General features: G+C 41.2%; 2 protein-coding genes across 3 annotated transcripts in view; one reads left to right on the top strand and one right to left on the bottom strand.

Moving 5' to 3' along the window:
- LOC136885543 (uncharacterized) overlaps nucleotides 1–21,289 on the bottom strand; it is a 224,412-nt gene that overhangs the window by 142,677 nt on the left and 60,446 nt on the right. The gene's annotated exons all lie outside the window — the stretch shown is intronic.
- pck (Claudin superfamily protein pickel) overlaps nucleotides 1–21,289 on the top strand; it is a 33,845-nt gene that overhangs the window by 7,144 nt on the left and 5,412 nt on the right. The window contains exons 2-5 of the mRNA XM_067158014.2: nucleotides 755–821; nucleotides 7,310–7,485; nucleotides 13,877–14,038; nucleotides 19,538–19,692. Coding sequence (XP_067014115.1) covers nucleotides 755–821; nucleotides 7,310–7,485; nucleotides 13,877–14,038; nucleotides 19,538–19,692 — 560 coding nt within the window. The remainder of the gene's footprint in view (nucleotides 1–754; nucleotides 822–7,309; nucleotides 7,486–13,876; nucleotides 14,039–19,537; nucleotides 19,693–21,289) is intronic.

Genomic DNA, 21,289 nt, shown 5'->3' with positions numbered 1-21,289 from the left:
TCTATTTCAATCGTTGTTGAGGAGGTTGATAATCATGTAATGGATGTGTTTGGGAAATGTCTACTTTAGATTTTTCATGTTTGGCAGCTATTTCACGTCTGATATCTGGGGGAGCAATGCCAGCCAAGCAATATATCTTATCACAAGGTGTAGATCCTAGGCAACCAGTTATATAAGCCAGCAAGTTTCATTTAAAGCAATATCTACCTGTTTGGTATGACACGATCTATACCAAACAGGGCATGCATATTCTGCTCCAGAGTAGCTCAGTGCTAAAGCAGTAGTTCTCATTGTTTGAGCTTGCATTCCCCAGCTGGTAAGTTACCGCATAACTTGAAGCTGATTCCTGCTTGTGGTGCCCCTGCATAGGTAGTCGGAATTGAATTTCCATTACTGAACTGAACGTCAGCATTCCAGAAGCATCATTAAAGTACTATCTGAAATGATTCATTTCTCAGAATGAATTTGAGATAAATTACAAAATAAACATACTTTATAGACATGATTTGGGATTTTGCCATGTCAAAGAAAACAAAGAGAAATTCTTTATGTTTTGCTGAGCAATTTAAATAAACATACTTCATTCAGAATTACTTCTTCAGGTGATTTTTACACAGATTAAGTTACTGTGGAAGAATTCCAGAGACTGCAGAAAAGGAGTGTAAAGTGTGTGACCATTATATTAAGAATTGCCAGTCACTGTTTGGTTTAATTTTAGTGGTATTTTATGATGTTTTTCCTGTTTTTGTTTCAGATGCCCTCGTATTTGGGGGTATGCTTACATATATTGCTGGACTGATGCTGCTTATGGCATTTGCTAGGTAAGCCAGTTATATGTATATATAGAAAAAAGAAAAGGTAAATATGTATATATATTATTATTATTATTATTATTATTATTATTATTATTATTATGCGTGAATGGTCCCTTTCAGAACACACGAAGCTTTATTTATGATTTCGTTTGTGGAGGATCCAGGATGCTTTCATCTGTTGACTAAAGATCCTCTTCCTTTCTTCCGTCCACTTGGTACCTGCTCTTTTTAGTACTTCATTCTCTGGAGTAACTTCCCACTTGTCAATTTTCTTTCTATAGGCTATATATTTCGATTCAAAATGTCTTCAGGTTGAATTTGTGCGTTCTTCATGTCTGCTTTTGTTTGTTGTATCCAAGGGAAATTCTTCAGTTTATCAACTCTTTCAAGACCTTGGTGGGTTAGTCTGGTTTCTGGAAGCCTCTTAACATGTCCATAAAATTTTAGTCTTCTTTTCCTGAGGTCTGCCGCAATATTCGATAATTATTCTTTGGATTTCCGGGTTTGGAGGCTGTACCCTTCTTCCGCGTGTCTTGGTCCTAAAATTTTCCCCATGTTTTTTCGCTCTTCTTTTAGGATATTTTCGAGCTCGCCCTTTTTATGAAGTGTTAAGAGTTTCCCCTGCATATAAAGCCTCAGATTTAATTACAGTATTGTAATGTTTAATCTCAACATGGAGAGACATACATTTTTTGTTGTAGATTTCTCTTGTACTCCCATATGCTCTTTTGAGTTTTTGGACACGGTTGTTTTGGGCTATTTTTTCTTGTCCGGTTGGTTCGAGGATTTCGCCCAGGTATTTGAAGTGAGGGACTCTGTTGATTTGTCCGTATTTTGTATTGAGACTATGGATGTCCAGTTTTGAACAGAAAAATTCAGTTTTCTGGAAGGAGATATGAAGTCCTATCTTTCTGGCACATTCTTGGAGAATTTCAACTTGCTTTATCGCTGTGACTTCATCGCTGGACAAAAGGGCCAGGTCATCCGTGAAGGCTAAGCATGGAATTTCAAGCTTGTTTTTTCGTGTCCCAATGTTTACTGGGTTCCATCTATTTTGTGCTTTCAGTTCTTTTTTCCATTCCCTCATCACCTTATCTAGGACGAGGTTGAAGAGGAGGGGTGACAATCCATCTCCTTGCCGGACACCAGTTTTTATCAGGAATTCGTCTGAGATTTCTCCCATGAGTTTCACTCTTGACTTCATGTCAGTGAGGGTCTGTTTGGTCAAGTTTAGCGTTTTGGAGTCTAGTCCCTGTTCCTTCAGGATGAGGAACAGAGATTGACGATCAACTGAATCATAAGCCTTCTTGAAATCTACGAAGGTACAGATGATTGGAAGGTTTCTGAGTGCCCTGAATTTTAGAGCGGTTTTGAGGTTGAAGATCTGTTCAGTGCACGATCTGTGGGGGCAGAACCCAGCTTGATATTCACCAATCTTATGCTCGAGTTGTTCTTGTATTCTTTTCAACAGGCATGCAGAGAAAATTTTGTAGCTGACTTCAAGGAGGGAAATTCCCCTATAGTTGTTGACATCAGTTTTGTCTCCTTTTTTGTGAAGTGGGGGAATCAAGGCACATTTCCAGTCTTCGGGGAGTTTTTCATTTTTCCAGATTTTCTGTATGGTTTCTGTAAGTTCTTTGAGTGAATTTGGACCAAGATTCTTAAGGAATTCTGCAAAAATCCCGTCTCTTCCTGAGGTTCTGTTGTTCTTTAGCCGTTTAATGTGGCTCTGAATTTCTTCCTGGTTTGGTGGAGGTGATTCTGGGTGAGTGAAACTGGATGCTTTTTCAAGAAATCTTTCAGTGGGTTCGGGGCAGTTAAGAAGTTCTGAGAAGTACCGTGCAGGTTCTTGGCAGTTTTCTTTATTAGTAAGCGCCAATTTTCCGTCTTGTTTCCTGAAACATAAGTTCTGTGGAATGTATCCTCGGATTTTTTCTGTGAATGTTCTGTAGAAATCCCTTGTGTTGTGGTTTTTAAAGTTGTCTTCAATTGAGTCCAGTTGTTCTTTCAGGTGTTTTCTTTTTTCTTGCCTAATGGTTTTGGATACCTGTTTTCTAGTCTCATAAAATTCTTGTCGAGTTTTCTGGGATTTTCTACTGTTGTATTTCTGAAATGCGGATTTTCTCATCTCTAGGGCGTGGTAGCATGTTGAGTTCCACCAGGGGTGTTTTGTATTCCTTTTTAAGGGTACCATTTTTCGTGCCTTCTGTATGATTTTGGTGTGGAATTCTTCCCATGTCTTCGCTGGTTGATTTTCCCATGCTTCTTTTGGATTCGTAACAGGAATCTTTTTTATTTCAAATTTCTGACGGATTTTCTTGGGGTGGTATTTTCTTGAATTAAATTTTACTTTAACTCTTGTCAGATAGTGAACAGAGTCAATGTTTGCTCCTCTTCTCACTTGTACATCGTGTACCTCTTTCTGTAGCGGATATGAGATAGCTACATGATCAATCTGAAATTCGCCAATGGATTCAGTGGGGGACGTCCAGGTTTTTTGTTTCTTGGGATGCTTCCTGAGGGATGTGGACATGATTTTAAGGTTGCACTGTTGACATAGTTCAATGAGTCTTGAACCGTTTTTGTTGGTAAATTTGTGCTCTGGGTAGAGTCTGACGGTTTTCCTGTGTTCCTTTTCTCGGCCGATTTGTGCATTGAAATCGCTTAAGAGGATTTTGACGTCACCCTTTGGAATTTTTGACATTACCTTTTCAAGTTTGTTCCAAAATTTGTTCACGTTTTGGGGGTTCTTCTTGTCTATATTTGTAGGTGCGTGTGCATTTATGAATGTATATCTTTTATTGGGACACTGAATCGTCATGGTCATTAGGCGATTGTTGATGGAATTAACTTCTTGGATCAAGTTCAGTATACTTTTATGTTCAACAAAGCTCATACCAAATAAAGGGGTCCTATTTAGATCTTTTGGTCTGTTTACTTTTGAATATACGGTAATTTCATAATCCAAGGTGGTATCATCAGTAAATCGGGTTTCCTGCAGGGCAAGGATAAGAATTTTTTGCCGATCAAGTTCTGTGACTAAATTTAATAATTTTCCTGGTTGAATCAAAGTGTTGATATTGAATGCACCAATGTTTTGTTGGGACAGTTTACCAGAGAGCTCCGACTCTCTTCCATATTCTCGTGGTCGTCCAGGCTCCCCAGAATCCGAAAGCCTGGTTGCCGTCTCAATGCAACGGGTGGATTGGGTACCACCTGGGGTAATGTTGTTACTACACTCACGAATCATGTTTGGCTTGTAATAGGAGATCCAGCAGTGCTGGGTGCTTAGAACCAGGGATTGTTAGTTCCTGGAGCTTGGTATTGCCGCCACACCCACAAGGTGTCAAACGCGGACCAGGAAGCCGGTGGATACCACTCAGGACGCACCTGGATTTTAAACAGGCTTTTTATTACTATCCCAAAAAGCAAGGATGCCTCTTCCGCCAGTTACGCCGTACCAATGATCTTCATCTCCGCCTTCACTGCCGTTGAGGTCTTCACTCGTAACCCTGAGCTGGGACCCTTACCAGACGATACGCACCGGGTCACTGTGCACTGGGGCTCACATAGACTGGAGCGCCACTCCCTGGGCAGGGCTGCCTCCGAAGAGGGGTCCCTACCTGCTATTATATATACCTTTTCTTTTTTTCTTACTTTCTCTTTCCTGTCAAGCCATTAGGTAGCTGAATATTGACATTTGACAGGTGATTTACTCTTTTTACTCCTTGCTCAGTTGATCAGAGGCCACAGGGAAGGTAGCTGTGAAATAGCCTTGTTTCTGCTGGGGGATTAATTTTTGCAAGGAGACCTTACCAACATGTCCGCACCGATTTGATCCACTTTCATTATATACTGTATGCAGACCATGATGGAAACTTTCACCGGGTTGCAAAGCGCAAGTCCTACTCCAGTTGCGAGAAAATATCATTTGAATATTACGAGTGTGTTTCACAAGACCAGCATGTAACACATTCCCAGTACAAATATGCAGTGTATCAAATCTTGTCTCTGCAGTGATTTGTTGCTGTTTTTCACAGGCACACGTTATTGCCCATAATATGAATCCATTCAGTTGACGACAACTAGCTGCGTAATATGCTTTGAAACCCACGAATCAATTCGTTTTCTTTGAACTTTCAGCTTTAAAATGTTGTATAAAATACTTATGCTGGGTGATAATTGTTGAACTGGGAGCAATATGAACATAAGCAGACATTCATTGACACAGCCTATAGTGCTGGCAGTCGTAGGATTATAAGGAGATTAACGCTTTCATTGCTAGCCCAATGGACTGAAAGCAAATTGGAGGCATTGATCTGATGGTCTCATAGGATTTATGCTGTGAAAAAGAAAGAAACTACAGGGAAATTTAGTAAATGATATTATTGGTTTTACATCTACAACTATATTTTTATGGCGTCTGGAGATGCTGAGGTGCCAAAATTTTGTCCTGCAGCCGTTCTGAAGAAATTCGGATTACCTTAATCTTTATGATACAGAATTTTTAACAGTGGTGCAGAAGAAATCATCCCAAATTTTAGTCCATCACATTCATAAATGAAACAATTTGTACATTATAAAAATAATATTGTGAGACTATGCTACAGTCTGATGGGGCCATCTCCAATGGGAGACAGTTTTAAAATAAATAAACAAACAAACAAACAAATCCTATCTATCTATCTGATGTATTTTGGCACCTTCAAATATCGCTGGACTGAGCCAGGATCAAACCTGCCAAGTTGGGCTTCGAAGGTCTGTGCCTTAACATCTGAGCTACTCAGCCTGGCCAGGGAAACTTTTTGTTCAGAAGTGAACTACTACAGATCACAATTGCTTAGTAGAACCTCCGAGGACGCAGAACGAAGTCTTTGTGAAACAATAAGTTTCCCGGCAGTTTTTCTCCTTCACATGGCATAAATAGGGGTGCTGATTTTTAGTGTTTATACATTTGTCATTTAACTTTATAGGATTTTGAAGAAAAATATAGAATATCAGTTAATTCTGGTAAATAGGTAAGTTAATGTGCCTTGATAATATGAAATTAAAACTGCATTGCACAGAACTAATAGCAAAGGAAAAATGTATTAAGTGTAATAAAATTATTCATTTATTTTAAGTTCATATGGTCTGAAGATTGAAACATTGATGAAAAATCGGAATAATAAAAATAAAATACTGTAAGGGGGGGGGGGGGGGTATATAGATTAATAATTTCTGCACCCTAATTTTAGGAAGGGAAATTTTGAAAAAAAAAGTTTTTTATACCAGTAATTGTATGGCCTTGTTAAATATTTATATTGAAAACTGTAATTGCTGAAGTACAATAAATTACAAAATTATGGGAACATAATCGTAATATATCGACGTCTGGTCTGCATTACAAGTTTATGAGAGTAAATACAAATTTCTCTGGTGCAAACCGATATTAAATTTTTGGAAATTCATCTACTTCAACATGTTGGTATGTTAGTAGCACTGTACAACCTTTACGCAAATGATGTCCCACCCCAACCTTTTGATGCTAGATTTTGGAAAAAAAAAAGTGTAGGCATTATTCATGTACATATGGTATACAAAATTAACTTTTCATGTTCATGCATCAGTGATACTGTTGAAGGAAATCTTAGAACATACCTGAATATTTTATTCTGTTATTCAGGTTCTCCTATCACCTATAATTAAAATTACTAAATATCTTTCAGCATATACAACTTTGGTAGGAGCTCAAGTACATAGCAGAGTTACTTCGGCTAACTCAAGTGTTAACAGCCAACACCATTTGCAGGGGGCACAAACTTCTTGGTTTAAGTTTTGAAAAAGAATATCAGTTTCATATACTGTATTGAGTAAATTTGATATTTTACTGCATTTTCAAAATACATTAAAAGGTGGTTTACAAGTTGTGAAAAATGAGAATAAAAAGGTTCAAGCCTCTATAAGCACTTACGTCTATTAATCTGAGCTGTGAAAGCATCAATCTGCAGGGTGCCCATTAAAAAGTAGAGCATGCCCAGCTCAGGAGAATGCCAAGTGTGAAAGGATGCTAGACTGTTCTACGTTAAGTGCAGTTGGCAACCTCACACAGGATATGTGGCCGTGATGTAAACAGACGTGCATGTAGTGGAGTCAGCTGCCGGGTTTCTGTGCTCTAAACAATGGTAAAGCCAGGTGCCAGGCTGTGTTCTTGTCGCAAGTGTTGTCAAATCCTCACTCTCACGACAGTTTCTGTGGACTATATCTTCCAAACAGGATTTTGAAGTAAAGTGTGTTGCATTTTCTTTTCAGGGAAGTGTCATCCTCTTTTGGCATGCTCTGCCATTTACTGGAGACCTTGTACAAATAGATGCTTTTGAATTTGTTTCTTGTTGGTTTAAGTGATGTTAATATTTTCAGTGACAATACGTACAGTATTTGATTTATAAATAGCTTATTTTTTCCTCTCAATTTCAAATGACAGACTCCTAATACTTGTATCATCTGTTTTGCAGTCCATACTGGATCCAGTCATACCAAGACACGTTCAGCAACTTCAAGCATATGGGCCTGTGGGAATACTGTTTTGATCAATTCCGTTATCCATACTATCAATTTGACAAACAGTTTGATGGGTGCCATTATATTTTCAGCCAAGAATATTATGTCATACGCGAATGGCTGTTACCAGGCAAGTATTTTACAGGCAGTATTTTAATGGTTGGTAATACAGTGAAATATATTTAGCAAATCTTGATATTAAGGTTTACCCATAATTTAGTGTTTAATTTTCATGGCCTTAGCAGTACAACACCCTGTTACTGATGTTCTTGATAATTTAGGTCCGAAGACAGGTAGTGGATGTGCTATTATCCCTGAAGATTTTGTTTGTTTTTTTATCAGTGGAAGCAGTAAGTGAATTATTGTTTCATTTACTATCTAAATTTAAACAGCCAGCCTTAGTGGCACAATCAGCTAGTCATCCATGTCTTTCTGCAGGTCATATATAGAAAGATATGCACATGAATAAGATCACATAATCATAACAGCAGAAACTCGAACACGAGTAGGTTGATCTTCCAACTTCATGAGTGGGTTTTTAGATGGCTGCCTTACCCAGTGCATGAAGCAAATAATTTGCTTCAGTGAGTGCAGGTTTAATTGGGATGTTGAATGAGAAACCTCCCATTCCTTCTGAGAATTTCCTTTTCTTTCCTTTGTTGTTTCCTGCCAATCTCAGCCTGTCACCAGCTTTCTTTAAAATAGAGCTTACCAATGTTCTGCGATATGTACGATCCAGGGCTGATATCTCCCATTCATTAATACCAGTGTTGCACCTCATATTTGCTTTAATCACATCTTTAAAGCGTTTTCTTGGAGCTCCGATACCGCATTTTTGCAGTGATTAGACATGCGGACTACATGGCTCATCCAGCATAATTGTCGTTGGACAATCATAGCTTCAAATCTTGAGAACATAGCCTCATCCAGGACACTGATATTTATATGCCTGTCTTGTCATGTTATTCCAAGTATTCTCCTCAGATATCACTGGTGATAGTGTTCTAGTCTTTTTATATATCTTCTATAGGTTATCCAACGTTTGCACCCTTATAACAAGGTGGGGATTACAATTGAATTGTACACAAGAATTTTGGTTGCAGCATTGATATTATGATTGTCGAAGACTCTAGCTCTCAGACTGTCAAGAGATGTACTGGCATGGTTAATTCTGTATTGGAGTTCTAGGTCAATGTCTGCGTTTGAAGAGAGTATACTACTTAGGTAAGGAAATGTATTTACGAGGGTGAATCAAAAGGTAAGTTACACTTCCAGGTTATGGCCATTTATGAAACCACCTACACATAGGCAATATGGCTATGACAACATACAATGTAAATTCACTTTTCCACGTAGTCCCCAAGAGACTGTAAATATTTCTCGGAATGGTAAACCAAACTTTTGATTCCAGATGTGTAGAAATCACCTCCAGTGCTATGTAACCACCTGGAGACAACTGCTTTCACCTCCTCATCATTTTGGAATTGTCGTTCACCGAGATCCTTTTGGTTCAGAAATTCTGATTTATATGAAAGGTCTTAGAACTGTAGCAGTGTAAATAAGGATTTAAGGAAAGGAGAAGTTTTCAAGAACAGAGCAGACAGTATTTCAAATTTTAGTATATAGTGACAAACTTTATAGGTTTTATTCATTTTATGATTTGAAAATGATGCTATTTTAAAAGTTTTTACTAGATAACATAGTAAGTGAACAGTTTAAACACAAAAGAGATAATTGGATGATTTCAAGATTGATGTATAATTTGTTTTGTTGATGACTGTATTGTACAAATGTGTCATGTCCAAGGATTTTTGTTTGATGTTTTTCACTGCTGAGGAAGAGAGCAGTTGAGCTCTCGAAACATGTACAGTAGGTAAGTATAATAAAATGTGAAGTATTGACAAGGCAGAAGAGTGTTTCATAGAAATTGAATGCACGTCAATACGGACAAGATTGAACCGTCATGGTTAAAATAATCAACACATCATGCTGTCATGGTGAGCTAGTGTAAGAATGAACTTATCGGGTTAAACAATGTTGTGTAATGGCTCCCATTTTATTCATTCATTCATTCTTTCTTTACATTGCCACAGTAATGATGCAGTTTGTCAAAGATGATCTTCCTCCAGGAATACAAACAACATACCGAATGGATGGGAGGCTTTAACCTGAGCAGACCAAGAGCAAGAACATGAACATCTGCTGAAGAGTTAGTTAACAGCAATATGCTTATGATAATACCAGTATACCACAGTCAGGGGACAAACTGATACCCATTTTGAATGCTTTCAACACTGCATACAGAAAGAATGGTCTTCAGATTAACACAGAAAAGACTCAGATGCTGCACCAACCTGCCCCAAGAGAAGAACAAGTAGAGCCATATGTGAACAACAGTGGAGAATTCTGTAAACCGTGCAGTTTTATGGAAGATCTTGGCTTTATATTGGCTTTCCACCTACATTCAACACTATCCTGAGTTTGCTGTACAAAGATAAGACTGCAGCAGTCATCAGCAATAATTTGAATACAGAACCATTCCACATTAACTCAGAAGTTAACCTTTTAAGTGCTGAGTTACTAGGTGACTGTTTGGTACCTCATTGCTGAGTTTTTACATTCAAAAGTATTTTTTTTTGTAGAAGCCTCAATTTTTAACTTATCAGTGGGGTGATTAACTTAAAATGTCTATAAATGATGGTTCTATATGAATCTAAATTCAAATGGAAAATCCTACACTTATGTTCAACAAAACAAAATTACACTTTTTGTGCCCACACGTGCAGCATCTTTATACAAAGTAAAGAGCCCAAAATAAAATTATTTCCTAAAATCTGTAGGCAACTAATACATGTAAATCCTTACAAGTACATAAGTTGATATTTTAAAATACTTTCTAAACCTGGAATGTGGTGACAGCTCCATGTTTTCCACCAGTTGTTTGTGATACTGACTTGTTTCATCAACAACCAGCAGCACCAACTCCAGTGGCAGAATAGTTTTTTAAAAAATCAATGATTTTTGGATTGTCATCAAACACTAAGCCTGTCACAGTTACTTGAAAGTAGTCTGGTGGAAATAAAAGTCATCCATCCGCCACAAAAATAGTGATGAAATAGCTTTTGAACTCATGTTTTTCTTCTTCCTTCATTTAGAAAGAGGCTCTGTTTCTTTCTCATTTACAATATTTTCAGCACTCACTGTATCACTCTCACTTTCAAAATCGCTTAACAATTCATTAAAATCATCATCTCTATCACTTTCTGCCGTGGCTCATAACTGAAAGATTCTTTGATCCGAAATAACATTGCTGCGAGAGCAACTACACTTAAGAAAATGGAAATTGGAACACCATGAAGGCATTGGTCGTTTGTGTTGATTTTCAATATGGAACGATGCCATGTAGGTATATAAACGATCAAAGTTTTAGACCTATTGGATTGTTGCTACAGGTCTCCCCACGTGATTGGTCGCGGAAGAATCAACTCCAGTATATGGACTCTGGTGTAGCGTAATTGACTTGCAATCTGTGCAGTGAAGTGTTCCCCGTCAAACATGCCTCGATGACAGAGAAGAGCACGCTATCGACAACTGTCGCCGTTTGAGAGGGCTCGGATAATTGGGCTGTGTGAGGCTGGATTATCGCTAAGGACTGTCGCTGCACGTGTTGGCCGACAGGCATCTACAGTACAACGTGTATGGCAGCAGTGGTCAAATAAAGGTACCCACACTCGTAGACCTGGCACAGGCCCAGCGCGACAGACAATTGTGAGAGAGGATTGCCGCATCATTCGGATGGCCCGGATGGAATCCCATGCAACAGCAGTGCAAATTCGAGCAGCTGTGGCACCCTATGTTACACAACAAACAGTTGGTAATCGCCTGCGTGCAGCTGGCTTATGAGCCCGTGTCCCTGCAGAAGGTGTTCCATTGACCCCACAACAGCGAGGTGTAAGGCTGGCCTGGTGTCGAGAAAGAAGGACGTGGGTCGACGAATGGCATAGGGTCGTCTTAAGTGATGAATCGCGCTTCTGTCTTGCCCGCAGTGATCGCCAGAATCGTGTGCGCCAACGTAGCAGGGAGAGGGGCCGCCCAGATCTTATTGTCGAGAGACACACAGGGCCAACACCAAGCATTATGGTCTGGGGAGCTATTGGCTTTAATGTGAAATCGCAATTAGTGCTTGTTGAGGGCACCATGACTGTTCGACAGTACGTTGATAGGGTACTCAATCCAGTGGTTGACCCTATGATGGAGAACATTGCTAATGGGATGTTTCAGCAGGACAATGCCCGGGTTCACACTGCACGCATCTCCAGAAAAGCTCTCCATGACATCACAACCTCAGAATGGCCCGCCAGATCCCCGTACCTCAGTCCTATTGAGCATGTGTGGGACATGATGCGTCGACAACTGGCCAACCGTCCTCAGCCACCCACAACTCTGGAACAACTGACCCGTGCAGTGCAGCAAGCATGGGCCACAATTTCTCAGGAAGCGATCCAGGGCCTTATTGACTCCATGCCTTGACGAATTCATCAATGTATTGCAGCTCGTGGTGGGCACATCCTGTATTGATTGTTGTCCAAACTTGCGGTCAGTGGGACCTGAAAGTAATCATTGAAGCACAACCGAACACTTGTCCTGCGTGTTCAATTGCAGCAATGTAGCACCACTCCTTCTGGGTGTTGCAATTTCCATTTTCTTCAGTGTAGTTTGTTGTTCTGCCAGGCTTGTTTACATCACAGATGAACTCCATAGACGTCTACATAAAGCTCTGTAAGTTACTTCCTGAAGCTATAAGCTGTGATCAATTAGTTCTACATAATGCCCAGGCAGATGGCAGAACATGCCAGAGATCGAGTGCGCACTTGCGATTGAACCGGGAAACTCAAAAAAATTGAAGTTCTCCTGCACCGTCTAAAGACTTTATCTAATGATTGTAAGAAGGCTGAAGTCCTCTCTAATAGGAGCTTGCTTCATTGACATTGTACACCTGTAGCAACATGTGGTTGCGCATTGAAAAATGAAAATGAAAACCTACAACCTGTTTTCCAATCATTGACCGGGTCAGGGATGGAGTGAATGAAGTAGATATAGGCTATTAGTACGATGGGGTTGCCACTCCGAAAGTGATTTATTAATGACTGATAGATGCTATGAAATGAGAATGGAGAGTGTTGCTGGAATGAAAGATGACAAGGAAAACCGGAGTACCCGGAGAAAAACCTGTCCCGTCTCCGCTTTGTCCAGCACAAATCTCACATGGAGTGACCGGGATTTGAACCACGGTATCCGGCGGTGAGAGGCCGACGCGCTGCTGTCTGAGCCACGGAGGCTCTGGTTGCACATTGTCCTGCTGATATATGACGTCAGAGGTGTTGTGCAGAAAGGGTATGGCTACGGATCGCAGGATGTCATTCACGTAGGTCAAACTGGTCACAGTGCGCTGGACACGCACCAACTGTGATTTGTGATTGTACCCAATAGCACCGTGCGGGGTGCTTATGAGGCCTTACGTTGACTCTCTATGTCTTATGCAAATGCAGTCAATGTGATGCCTCTCCCCCTGTCTGCGGCGAACCAAAATGCGGCCATCATTTTCAAACGAACAGAACCTGGATTTGTCCAAAAGCACTATCTGCTGCCATTCCTGTTCCCAGTGACGTTGTGCCATACACCATTGCAGACTAGCATATTTATGCACATTAGTCAAAGGTGGGCGGAGAAGTGGACGATGCGCCGGTAACCCACACCATATTAAACGGCGACGGACTGTCACTCCCGACAGTGTACGATGTGTTGCACTGTTCCACTGTTGCGCCAGAGCCGAGGAGGACGCAGATCTGTCCTGCAATGCCATTTGGATGAGGTGTCAATCTTCTCGGGGGAGGGGTGTGTGTGTGTGTCTGGGTGGTGTGACCAGACCCATCTCGTCGTGTTCTACGGCCTTCTGTGAACTATTCTGTACACATCCGTTGCACTGCCGACACACGGGCAGCAATTTCCCTGATGGATGCATCATGTCCTCTCATGTCAGTAATGCGCCCTCTTTCAAACTCACTCATTTGACGTTACGGTTCTCGCATACGTCTACAAGGCATCCTGAACGTCTGCTCAAGTCACACTGATCCATTACCTCCGGTTTATAACGACAACGAGAGCCGCAGGTATATTTTACCTGTCGGGGTGGTGCGCCGAGATATCAATGTGGACCTTGAACCTTAGGGTCGACATGGTTCAAATGCTAATCATTTCTTCAGAACATACTAATGCACATATCTTGTGAAAATGAACTTCCTATCTCCAGTCTTTCATGGTGTTTTGGTTTTTATGAACATGAGTGTAATTTGTCCTGTTGAGTTTTCAGAATGTGGTGCAAAATGTGCCTTGATTACTTGGAAACTGTTTGGCTTGCTTTGTAGTTACATTTCTCAGTTTAGATACTTGAGAATATTCTTTCTCAAAAGCAAATTTTCCATTTCAGCGACAAGAATGTTTGATTTTTTTTTCTTTCGCAGGCTGGTTGATGGTAGTCCAGGCTTTTGTTACTCTGGCTCTCATACTGTCCTTCACATCTCAGATCATCATTGTGCTTGAACTCATTCGGTGGCCTCTGAAGTTAGTACTATCGTTTGAATGGATACTGTCAGGAATTTGCTTCGTCTGTAATGCCACTTCAGGTAAGGTTGTTGTTTTGCTGTGTGGCAGACTCCATTTTCTTATGTCCATATAGTTTAGATTTATGCTAAAGATATTATGGGTTTCAAAGTTCTAAACTGTAGTACACCCAAAGATGATTTTTTTTTCACTTGTTCACACAAATTTATTTCCTGTGCAGGATATTTCAAGGACTTTGCAAATGTATTTTCATTTATTTACATGTGTATTTGCTTTGCCTTTGTAATAGTCTCGTCCAGTGACACCTTGGCGTGCCATATCTTTTCAAGCTTTACATACACTAAACTTAAAAGGAACTGTTTAGCCTATTCTTTATGGCTTTTTGAGATGCCAAGGTGCAGGATTTTTATTTCACACGAGTTGTTTTCGTACCAGTAAATCTACCGACATGAGGCTGACGTATTTGAGCACCTTCAAATACCAGCTGACTGACCAGGATTGAACTTGCCAAGTGGGCTCAGAAAGCCAGTTCCCCCTCTGGGTGGGGGCGGTAGAATAACACTCACAGTATCCCCTGCCCGTCGTAAGAGGTGACTAAAATGGGCCCCAGAAGCTCTTAACTTTGAGCATGGGTTGGCGACCATGGGGCCCTTGCTGAGTCCTGGCATTGCTTTCACTTAATTGTGCCAGGCTCCTCACTTTCATCTACCATATCCAACCTCCCTTGGTCAACTCTTGTTCTTTTCTTATCCCGACGGTATTAGGTTTCCAAATCCTAAGGAGTCTTTCATTTTCATGCCCTTCATGGCCCTTGTCTTTCTTTGGCCGATATCTTCATTTTTCAAAATGTCGGATACCCTCCATTCTTTTGCCTAGTTGTACTTCCTCTTAAAACAGTAACCACCACCACCACCACCACCACCACCACCACCACCACCACCACCACCACCACCACCACCACCACCACCACCACCACCACCACCACCACCACCACCACCACCACCACCACCACCACCACACAAGGCCAGAGCTGTACTACCTGAGCTACTCAGCCTGGCTCTACAAAATTGTGTGTATTGCAGAAAGTTGCGCAGTCCCGGGCTTAGAAGATGGTGATCGAAAAACACAGAATAAAGAAATGTTCCTGTGAACATTTTTGTCCTGGTACCATTGGACCACATCATCACAGGGAAAGAGATGGGGGTCCCATGTGACCACTGAAACAGTCAGTGGAGTGGCGACACATAATCTCAAACAAAAGTGAAATTCAAGCAGACTTTCTCAACTTGTAAGATTATAAAAACCACGTTGTGGTGTTCTGCTAATGGACTTTATGCCAGTAGGGACAATAATCGATGCAGCTGTGTACTGTGCAACCTTGAAAAACTTGGCTTCGCAATACAGAATAAAAGCCATGGCCTTCTGTCTGCCAGAGAGTTGTTGCTTCACGACAGTGCAAAACCTTACTCTGCAGCTCTAATGCAAGCTTACATTGAATAGTTTGGTTGGCAGAAATTTGACCCCGACACCCAACTTGCGTCTTGTGACTACCATTTCTTCCTTCATCTGGCAAAGCTCCTTGCCGGCAAGCATTTCCACAATGGCAAGGAAGTGGCAACAAGGGTTCAAATATGGCTCTCATCGCAGGCAGCAGACCTCTGTGATGAAAGTTTACAAAAACTTTTCATGATATGGCGGATGTTTGAACAAAAATTGAGACTATGTGGAAAAGTAGCTGAATGTTTGTAGAATTGCTTGAAAGATAAATTGCCCAAAAATATTCAGTAGTTTTTATTTTATTATATAATGGTCCTTACTTTAAAGATAGCCCTCGTACTAAGTTCTTTCCTACCAGTTAGTCACAGATAAAATTATTAACAAAACTGCTGTGGTTTCCCATTTTCACACCAGGCAAATGCTGGGGCTGTACAAGGGGCACTAGGAAAGTTTTGCAATGTGAGTGAACGCTTTAGACTTTTTCAAAATAATTTCCACCGCACTCAATACACTTCTCCATACGTCAAAACCAGTCACTGAACCAACTCTGCCACTTTTTTCCGGTTACATTTTCACACTCTTGATCCCATGCTGCCAGAAGCTCCTTGTCGGATGCAAAACGCTGCCCTTTCAGCTTCATCTTCACTTCTGGAAAGAGTGCAAAGTCACATGGGGCAAGATCAGGACTGTATGGAGGGTGATCAAGCACAGTCAACCCTGATCTAGAAAGAAAATCCATTGTTACATTAGCTCGATGTGCTGGAGCCAAGTGCTGAGCCGTGACCTTGGACGGAGCTGCTTGAGAGCCTGGATGACCTGAGGCAGACAAGTCTCACTGTACCACTTCGCAGTAACTGTCCTTTGTGTTTCTAGCACAACCCGAGTCTGGATGCCCCGTTTAGTGAAGAATACTGCAATCATCCTTTTCTTCACTGACCTTGACTTTTGCACAGTCACAGGAGTACCCTCATCTTCAAACAGCCACACCTTGTTCTGGGATTTTATTGGGACATCGTAATAATAAAGCCAAGTTTCGTCACCTGTAATGATGCTATTGACGTTACGCGAAGTCCCATTTTCAAACTGCTTTAGCATTTTCCGGCACCATTTCACTCTATGTGCCCTTTGTTCCTCTGAAAGTGAATGGGGGACCCAAAGGGAACAAACCTTTCTAACACGAAGATGATCATGTAGAATCGAATGAATAGCTGGTACAGGGATGTGGAGGGTCTCTTCTACCTGCTGATATGTCAACCGCCTCTCTTGCTGCAACATTTTGCTCACAGTTTCAATGTTTTCCTCAGTCACTGATTCAGACGGTCGTCCAGAATGAGGATCATCTTCAACCCCAAAATTTTCCCTCTGGAACTCTTTGTACCAGCGGAAAATTGTTGTCCGATGTGGACAGTCTTTCCCCAGCACAGGAGTCATTACCTCCAGGCACTGCTCAACCGTTAATCCACGAGAAAAACTGGATAATTGCGCGATATTCACCTTTAGACCACACTGACATCTTAAATTGCTTTCAATCCCACTGTTTGGTAACAACTGGTGTGAAGGTCGCGCCTCGCTATCTTCTAGACTGGTTTTCACCCCTCTTTTCATCCCTCAACATAACAGGGGTGCCCAGCCAACTGTTTTTGGGTATTGCAAAACTTTCCTAGTGCCCTTTGTACCTTAATTAAGGCCACGGCCGTTTCCTTCCCATGCCTAGGCCTTTCCTATCCCATCGTCGCCATAAAACCTATCTGTGTCGGTGCGACATAAAGCAAAAAAAAAATATGCTCTTTTCATCATCATCATCATCATCATCATCATTGGTTTACAGTTCCAGTATCCTGTGTAATGTTGATAAGTCTCTTCCACACTCCTCTATTCATGAATGTCCTGTTTTTCACGACATCATCCAGTGTCTTCCCCTAGTTGCAATATCTGTCTTGACCGTATCCATCCAGCAGTTTGTAGGTTGGCCCCAGCCAGCGTTTTTCCTTTTGCCTCTCTTTCCAAGCGCACTCTGTCTGTTCTCATAGGCTTCATCTTGATCACATGTCCGAACCACTTTAGTCTGGATGAACCGACTCTTGTCTAGTAGAGATTTCTTAATCCCAGCTTTCTGCCTCACCTAGTCATTGACCTCTAACACCTGCAGTCTCTTTGTGAGGGTGAATGTTTAGATTCCATATGTCGGAATCGGTCGCAAATAGCTGTTGAACATCGCTAATCTTATCATCACTTGTTGGTGCAAGAGGGAGCTCATTTGCACGTTGTTAGTGATTTCTCTTGAGGCTAAATTGTCTCTGGAGACTATTCTACCAAGCGAGTTGGTCGTGCGATTAGGGGCGTGCAGCTGTGAGCTTCTGTTTGGGAGATAGTGGGTTTGAAACCCAATATTGGCAGCCCTGAAGATGGTTTTCCGTGGTTTCCCATTTTCACATCGGGCAAATGTCAGAGGCTGTACCTTAATTAAGACCATGGCTGCTTCCTTCCCACTCCTAGCCCTATCCCATTGTTGCCATAAGACATATATGTGTTGGTGCGAAGTAAAGCAACATGTAAAAAGAGACGAGACTGCCAAGGTAGGTGAAACTGTCGACACTTCCAACTGGTGATACGTTAGTTTGAAGCTTGCTGGTCGGCCATCTCTGTTCACTGCCATCACGGCCGTCTTAGTTTAACTGATCTTTTGGTTGAACTTCTGAAACTCGACCCTCTAACTGTCGAGTCTTGCCTGCAGCTCCTCTTCTGTTTTCTCCCAAATCATGATGTCATTAGCAAAGGCAAATGTGTCGAGTTCACCCAGTGTTTCCTTAATGTTCATCATTACATCATCCGTAACTATGATAAACAGTAGTGGGCGCAGTGCACTGTCCTGCTGAAGAACACTCTTGGTCATCAATCATGCAGAGTGCCCCTCCCCAAATCGCAAGCAGCTGGTACAATCCTTGCACACCATCTGGACTTTCCTTACAAGTCCTTCAAGCACTTTCCTCTTTCACAGATACTGCCATATCTTCTCTCATGATAGTTTAAGTGTCAAGTTTCTGTTATCTGACTCCATAGTTAGTTGGTTTGAGTCTTGTTGGTGGAAAAATGTTCACCATCAGAATATTGGCCTGCAGGGTAGGAGAGGTGGTCGTGTACAATTTTTAATCACTATATTGCATGCCAAATGCCTTTCCACAGTGTTCATATGGAGCGAGGTTGTGTGATGATGTTGATGGTGATTTGTCCATCAAATGGAGGTGTTAAGCCTTGAGCAGACCGCTTGGTGTTATTCGACAGGAGTAGGCTGTGTGCCAGCATTGGGTCTCACCCTCTTCCTACCTTGCTATCATCCATCGTCTTACACTTAGATGTGCAGGTCGCCCATGAGAGTCAAATCTGCCACAGCTAAATAAATAAAAAAACCGAGCAAGTGGCTGTGAGGTTTGGGTCATGTAGCTATCAGCTTGCATTTGGAAGATAGTGGTTCGAACCCCACTGTTGGCAACCTGGTTTTCCATGCTTTCCAATTTTCACACCAGACACATGCTGGGACTGTACCTTAATTAAGGCATGGTCGCTTCCTTTCCACTCCCAGTTCTTTCTTATCCCATCATCGCCATAAGACCTATCTGTGTCGGTGTGACCTAAATGAAATTGTAAAAAGATAAATAAAAAATAAATACATCAACTCATTTCTCATGTAACACTACATACTACTACTAAATGATACTGACTGGAGTTTTTGTGATTATCAATGCTTTTATATGTTCAGCCACATTGTATTAATTGTATTAATTTATCTTCTTTCTATATAATGGATTTTTAAATAAGGATCATTTCCATTCCTAGCTTTATCCCAGATATCCTGATTGCATGACCAGCCTAGAAACCAAACATGTAGATGGTGCCAAGAAATTTGATCATGGTAATTGAGGGTTTACTTGAGGTGGCAGAATTCCTCAGTACATAGCTTATGATGAAACCTAATTTTAGAGTATTGAATCTGAATCTGATTGTATTAATTGCATCAATGAATACAGAAATAGTGGCTGTACAGTGATTTGTTTTATTTTTTCCAGCTGGCCTTCTCTTCTTGGCTGTGGCTATTTTTGGGGGCGAGTGTTGGCGTCGAGATTGGCTGATGTATCCCAACTACAATTACCTCTCTTGGTCTTATGGATTTGCTGTGTTGTCTTTCTTATTTCATTTATTCGCATCTTTATTCCTTTATTTGGTAAGTATCCTTAAAAGGGAAGTTCGTGCACCATTTAGAACATGTAGCAGATGCCATATACAGTTGAACTTATGTATAAATGAAGCTTGATATAACACCAAAGCTGCATTGATATTTTTGTATGCTCCTGGCAAACTTTCTGTTTCACTAACGTTAATTGTTACTGTGATGAATCAGTTTCTGATACATGCTGTTTTGATGATATGTACCCTGACCTTGAATGGTTCTCGGAAAGTGATTCGCTTGGCCTTATGGACAGTAGCAGGTATGGCTTTTACCGTAATTGGAGGATGGGAATTTCTGTGAGTTAGTAGTAGGGCTTACAGTACACAACCTGTAAAAATAATCTGTCTTCCAGTTATTTTCTAGTACATAGGTAGGTCTCTGTTCAGCATAAATCAATTTTAATACAAAATTAGAAGCATTTAAAGATTTGAATGATGGAATGAATCAGACAGCGGTTGCAAAAAAATTACCAGCAATAGCTGGGTACAACACTTTGTAGTGGTCACTGACGAAAATAAGTCTACAGTGGAACCTCGACTCTCTGTTTTTCGAGGGACCATGAAAATAAAACGTACAACACGGGAAAACAGAAAATCCGGGAATGAATGAAAACCACCAATAATTTGGCTAAACATCACAAAAATGAAATGTGTATAATTATAATCTTACAAAAACTCCTAAACCAAACCAAACTACAGCCCCAGTGGGCCTTTGCTGCCAAGCGAACGGTGCTCAGCCCGAAGGCCTGCAGATTACGAGGTGACGCATGGTTGATATAGATGTTGATTCCCATAGGGAACATGAAATATTTGTCCTGAATGAGTAAATTTATAATACCAATATAATGGTCCGTTATTGGACATTATAAATTTTCCAGCTAACTCAGTCTTAGTTGCCTGCGTTTCGCCCTCGTGTGCTAAGTTGGGCTCATCAGTTGGTAATTAGCACACCTACCAAGACGCAAGGCTAGTGCATACCGTGGAGGCCACTGCATAGGCTACTTGCTATCTGATGGCCAGGCAGGCATCAATTTTTGGAAGTGAGACATAGTCTCTCATAGTGCATTGGCACTGCTGGTGGCTTCAAGTAGCCTATGCAGTGGCCTACACGGTATGCACTAGCCTTGCGTCTTGGTAGGTGTGCTAATTACCAACTGATGAGCCCAACTTAGCACACGAGGGCGAAACGCAGGCAACCAAGAATGAGTTAGCTGGAAAATTTATAATGTCCAATAGTGGACCATTATATTGGTGACGCATGGTCACTGTGATGAATCCTCTCGGCCAATATTCCTGGCTCTCTAGATTGGGGTTGCCATCTCACCATTAGATAGCTCCTCAATTAAAGGTAATCACGCAGGCTGAGTGGACCTGGAACCAGCCCTTATATCCAGGTAAAATTGCCTGACCTGGTCTGAATCAAACCCGGGCCCTCTGGATGAGAGACAGAAATGTTAAACCACGAAACCACATTAATTACTGGTATGCAAGTTCAAAATCTTGATACTTTATATTAAATTTTACAGGGGAGTCTTCGTCTGTTTCCCGTGAAAACTTCTTTCAGTTCAGCAACTTTGATTAGCGAAACTCTT

This window comes from Anabrus simplex, chromosome 14 (assembly GCF_040414725.1).
Source record: "Anabrus simplex isolate iqAnaSimp1 chromosome 14, ASM4041472v1, whole genome shotgun sequence".
In the NCBI taxonomy this organism is placed as follows: domain Eukaryota; kingdom Metazoa; phylum Arthropoda; class Insecta; order Orthoptera; family Tettigoniidae; genus Anabrus; species Anabrus simplex.
This window is presented reverse-complemented; position numbering and strand designations above follow the sequence as displayed.